The sequence below is a fragment of the Nicotiana attenuata genome, unplaced genomic scaffold (assembly GCF_001879085.1).
Source record: "Nicotiana attenuata strain UT unplaced genomic scaffold, NIATTr2, whole genome shotgun sequence".
In the NCBI taxonomy this organism is placed as follows: Eukaryota; Viridiplantae; Streptophyta; class Magnoliopsida; order Solanales; family Solanaceae; genus Nicotiana; species Nicotiana attenuata.
The window spans coordinates 72,738-78,238 of NW_017673286.1; the positions used below are offsets into that span (position 1 = coordinate 72,738).

The 5,501-nt window shown below is 37.2% G+C and overlaps 1 protein-coding gene and 1 pseudogene across 1 annotated transcript in view; both read right to left on the minus strand.

Moving 5' to 3' along the window:
• Positions 1–1,016: 1,016 nt before the first annotated feature.
• Positions 1,017–2,493, minus strand: LOC109215944 (annotated as a pseudogene).
• Positions 2,494–4,608: 2,115 nt separating this feature from the next.
• The window catches only part of LOC109215943, a 3,492-nt gene continuing 2,599 nt past the window's right edge, over positions 4,609–5,501 (minus strand). Inside the window, exon 4 of the mRNA XM_019380069.1 lies at positions 4,609–5,065. Coding sequence (XP_019235614.1) covers positions 4,769–5,065 — 297 coding nt within the window. The 3' untranslated portion in view covers positions 4,609–4,768. The remainder of the gene's footprint in view (positions 5,066–5,501) is intronic.

Sequence of the window (5,501 nt, forward strand, 5' to 3'; positions counted from 1 at the left end):
AAAAGATTTTGAAACTTGTGTGGATTGTGTTAAGGGTAGAATGACCAAGGTTAAGAGAAAGGGTTCCACTAGGAGCTCTGAACTCTTAGAAATAATTCATACTGATATTAGTGGACCTTATGTACCTACTTTGACCAATCATAAGTATTATTACTTTTATTGATGACGTTTTAAGATACTGTTATATATTAAAAGAAAAATCTGAAGCACTTGATAAGTTTAAAATTTACAAGACTGAAGTTGAAAAACAGCTTGGGAAGTCCATTAAGATAGTGAGGTCTGACCGTGATGGTAAGTACTATGGAAAATATGATGAGTCTGGTCAATGTATGGGGCCTTTTGCTTTATTTTTGCAAGAATGTGGAATAGTAGCACAATATACCATGCCAGGTACTCCTGAGCAGAATGGTGTGGCTGAAAGACGAAATCGTACTCTCATGGAAATGGTGAGAAGTATGATGTCAAGGACTAGCCTACCTGAGTCTCTTTGGGGTGAAACCTTAAAAACAGCTAGCTATATCCTGAATAGAGTTCCTACAAAATATGTCTTGAAAACTCCCTTTGAACTATGGACAACCCGAAAACCTAGCTTGAACCATTTTCATATTTGGGGATGTCCAGCTGAAGTCCGTATTTATTCACCCACAAAAAAGAAAACTGATCCTAAAACTACCAGTTGCTTCTTTATAGGCTATCCTGATCACTCTAAAGGTTTTAGGTTTTTCTATCCTGAGCGTGGCACTAGAATCGTTGAGTCTATTAATGCAAAATTTCTGGAGCATGATGTTTGTGATTGTGATTGTTCATGTGGTAAGGAGATTGTATTGAAAGAGAAGGAAGTCATTGTCCTTGTACCTGTTGTACATGAAAAGGTAGTAAATCAACCTATTTGTGAGGGGGAGAATCAAGGGAACAACGACGCAGATCCCATAGTTCCTGAGCTAAATGTACACAATGAACCACTCCGCAGGTCACAAAGAGAATGATTTTAGTTTTAGGGGTCTTACAACATAAAGAATCGTCAAAACCTCCTCACCAGACTGAATTCGCCAGTTTCTTGGATCCCTTTCTGTAAAAGCAGTTACAACTAGGAGCTGGATTACTCCAAAGAAGCATGTAAATGAGGTAAGTGACAGTTTTGCGGGGTAATTTTTCATCATAGGAACCTGCATATTTTACCACGTCTCATGAGACGCTAATTGATGGTGTGTGTATATACATAGAGGTATTAATACTGATATAATTAAGTAGTAAACGAAAGTGGACCTTCTCTGACAGTTCAAGTTTTTGGATGAGCTGATCGCACCATTCAAGTAGAGTTATGTCTTACAAAAACTATGTGTTAACTGCTAATTCCTATCTACCTGAAGCACCATCCAACCAGCATATGATAAGCACTGAGCAATAAAGTAAACACAGCATTTTCTCTGGAGAAGTAAAAGTTACATCCGAAGAAAAGCCGCTTCCTCTTAGAAGGGGAGGGCCTTTGTAATAGAGTGATTGTTGTGGCACCTCCAACACTTGCTATGCTTCCCATAATTTTTGCCATGCCATCCTTCCTCTTAATATGCACTTCTTCTAACCTGAGGTACATATACAGGCATATACTTTACGTATACTGATGAATTAATGAGTATGAAATAGTAAAAAATGAACAAATACAACCATCTAATTAGGTAGTACGGTGTACGTGCTATTTCATAAACAGCTATGATCTTATACCTTAAAACAGAAGCCATGACAAAAGTAATTGCAGGAACTGAGTTTCGCATAGGTTGGTGATGTATAATACAACCCTAAGATATAAAGTGATTGGTTTGCTGTGACTCTGTGAAGCAGGAAACAAAACCTTGTCAGTAGAGTGAACTGAAACTCATAAAAACTAGTACTAGTACTTAATTTTTTTAATTATAATTTGGTCAGTAGAAGAGAAATTAAACTCTACTTGCTTACCCTATTAAACCAAGGAGGAAAAACTGAACCAATAGGGAAAATGTGAGGGGTGGTCTTTCCTTCCTGTATTAGCGAGAACACAAGATCTTCAAGTTATATCTCAAACAAATTAAAAAAGAAAAGAATAACAACACGTTTGTATTTGTGGCTGGAAATGATATATCATAACTCACTTTTCTAAAAAATAAGCAAAAGGTCCTAAAAGAAGTAAAGCAGTGATGTTTCTATAAACTACAAACACAAGTTTGCTGACACCAATATTGAGAGCAATTCTTGAGACAATATGAAATCCCGCAGAGCAGAAAACCATGACAAACAATGCTGCAACAAGCTTCAGTTTTCCAGGTGTAAATTCCATATCTTTGGTTCTTGTAATTATTTCCTCTAGCTTTACATCCTCAAGTACGGGAAGATCAACTAGCTTACCTTATTCATTATATACTGTACACACCATTGAAAGATGTCAGTTTCTGCAGAAAGAAAAATGCATACTCTCGGAACTCTAAGGTCCAAATCATTCCAAACCATTCTTAATTAACCAATGTACCTATAAAAGAATTTTCTTGGCAGATATCCATTCTTGGACGAGTGGAGGAGAAACTTTTGCTATTTCCCCGTTGGTCCTTGATCATTTTCTGTAAATATAGGAGTTTCTCCTCAGTTGAAAATGCACCAACAAAGAGAGTGAAAGCAGTAAGAAGTATCACATACAGAGATCAGGATTTAAAGTTTATGGGTTCCTACATATAATAATAACTGGGTTTACAATCAATTATTTATAGATAATTTAGTGAATTTTTTAATACATATACAAGATTTGTGCAAAAACTACTGGGTTTCCATGAACCCGTATTGGTCACAAACGATATTAAAAAATAGTTTATGAGAAAAAAAAGTGTGAGAGCGGTATTAAGTTTGCTGTATAAATTTTGAGAGAGGTATAAAGGGTGAAAAATCAAAAGTGGGTTCTTTATTTTGAGTGTAATAATCTCTTGACCATTTTGCTCTAGTGGATTATTTTGCTCCTCTCGGACCGTGATTTTTTCTTTATTCAAAAGGGTATTCCAAGTTAAAATCTTAGTGTTGTTATTACTCTTTTTTGTTTCTTTCTGGTGCTCGTTATTATTCTCAGTACATTCAGTAAATATTTATTTCTATCTGTTATCTTTTCCAACCATTGGTATTAGAGCACAATTTTTGCTCATTAACATAAATATTTTTCGAGGCCAGCGTACTATACTCGGTGAGAAAAAAATAACTGGAGCAAAGTACGAGGTAGCAAAACTTCAACGGTGAGAGCGATTTCTCGACAAGGCAAAGAAGGATGAGGGATCTGCTCATCAACGTTACACAAGGCACTAGAAGGCAATTTGCTCTACTTTCTTGGCATAATCCATTGCTTTAAAAGAGTATACAAAAGCTAGCAGATGTGCACCTATAGAACAAGGATGATCTATGTTGCGCGGACTCTCCAAAATGTAGCCGCACCCGTGTCGGATCCTTCAAAAATGCACTACTTTTGGAGGATCCGACACGTATCCGGCCACATTTTCGGAGAGTCCGAGCAACATAGAGGATGATTTACCTTTTCCATTCCCATGGGAAAGAGGGTGGGCATCTACTTCCTTTCTGATCTGTCTATCAGGTAAACACTTGTATTACTCCAACATAGCAATATCCAGATTGCTTAAACTATGAGACAAGTAAACAAGCTCCTCATCCAACTGCATCATGTAGATGGAACCATTTTGGGCAATTTGGTCTGAAGGATGCAACTGAACTGCACCACCAAGGATTGTGGCGGGATGGATAGGACCTCTCCACCCTTAACCAGAGGTCTCGGGTTCGAGTCCTGGAAATGAAAAAAATCGTATAGGGAGCACTGTCCCCTTTAATGGGCCTTACGTTGCGCGAATCCGGATTAAACAGTGCCTCAATGAGTGTACCCGACACCAGGTGGAAACAAAAAAAAAAGATGCAATTGAACTACAGCAAAATGGTTAAGAAATGATTCTATCCAAGTTAATGCATCTGATAAAATATCATAGACAAGAATAGCACATGACTAAAAGATGGCCATCTGATTGTTATTTTTCACTTTCAGTGTGTCATAGGATCATGGTAAGCAATGCAAGCTAAAGGAGAGGCAAAATCAAAAACTATAGAGTCAGTACAGGAATTGTTTGCACTTATCGAGGAGCAGATTCGAGGGACGAAATTTTTTGACAGGGAGCAGATAGGCTACCTGGATATAGTGATGGGTTGGAAATCTCTTTGGCTCAGTGCAATGGAGGAAGTAGGAGAGAAGAAGCTATCATTACCACTTTTCTCTCTCATGTTTTAAGGTAAATCGAGCTTTATTCTGATGGTTTTATATTGATGTTACTGTGACATGTATGTAAAGAGTCCCTCCCATCTGCCATATCAAGAGCAGATGATATGTGAACCAAGATGAAACCGAGGCCACCAACAATCTCGATAGTAAAAACATCATCTATAACACCTCTGAATCATTTGATTCTGCTACAGTTACAGTATTATATCTACAAGCCAAGAATATCTGCAAATAAGAAGCTAATTATGTACCCTTGTAATCTAGTTTCTAGAGACTTCTTCATCCTGAGAATAAGATCTACTAAACATAAATGGAAAACCTGAAACGGTGAACGAGACGAAGGCTTTCTATAAACATTGACAAATTTGTCTCCTAATTCCTTTACATATAGCTTATTACTTCACAATTTCATCGGTATAGTATTTCGATCCAATGTCATGTGCATTGAGAAAGTCAAACTATATATACATACAAAAGCTTTTAGGAATAGCCAACACGTCGACAACGGACCCAGAAAGCTGTCCCCCCACTCCGTCCTCGAGCAACAGCTATTTCCTCGTCTATGTAAAACCAGATAAAAAATGGATCCTTATCCTTATTGCTCGGCTCTCTTTCATCTTTTCCCTTAATACTGATATTAAAGGGATTCAATGGTCCAACTTTTATCCGAAGCTGCTCAAATACAAAAGCAAGAATCTTATTCTTCCATGAAAACCTCCCTTCAAATGTCAAGAATCCAAGAGGCCCCAAGAAAACACCATTTTCGATCCTTTTTGCCTAAAATTTTGTTCAAACATGTTATTCATCTTGTGATTGAAAGAAGAAAGCATCTATACTGTATACTCAGTAGTGAAATTGGAATTCTTCATCTAAACAACTAAATGAAACAGAGATTTAAAGAGAAAATGAAGGTTGCTTATATAGCACCAATAAATATTATGAATAGCAAGGGGTATGCAATTGTTCTCCTTTATCTTCTTTGTTTTCCCTTCTCTTTTGTCTTTTAAGTTATTGAGCAGGGAAGTGTTCTTTATCATTTTCTTTTGTAGAAGATCCCGAGTATATGAATTGTACACCGGATATACAAATCAGAAATGGGGAAAATTGGTTAACGAAATAGGTCTATTTCATCTCATCTAGGAGTTTACATGATTAGAAACAAAAGGATCTGTTACTGAAGTTGATCGCTCGAAACCCCCCCCCCCCCCCCCCC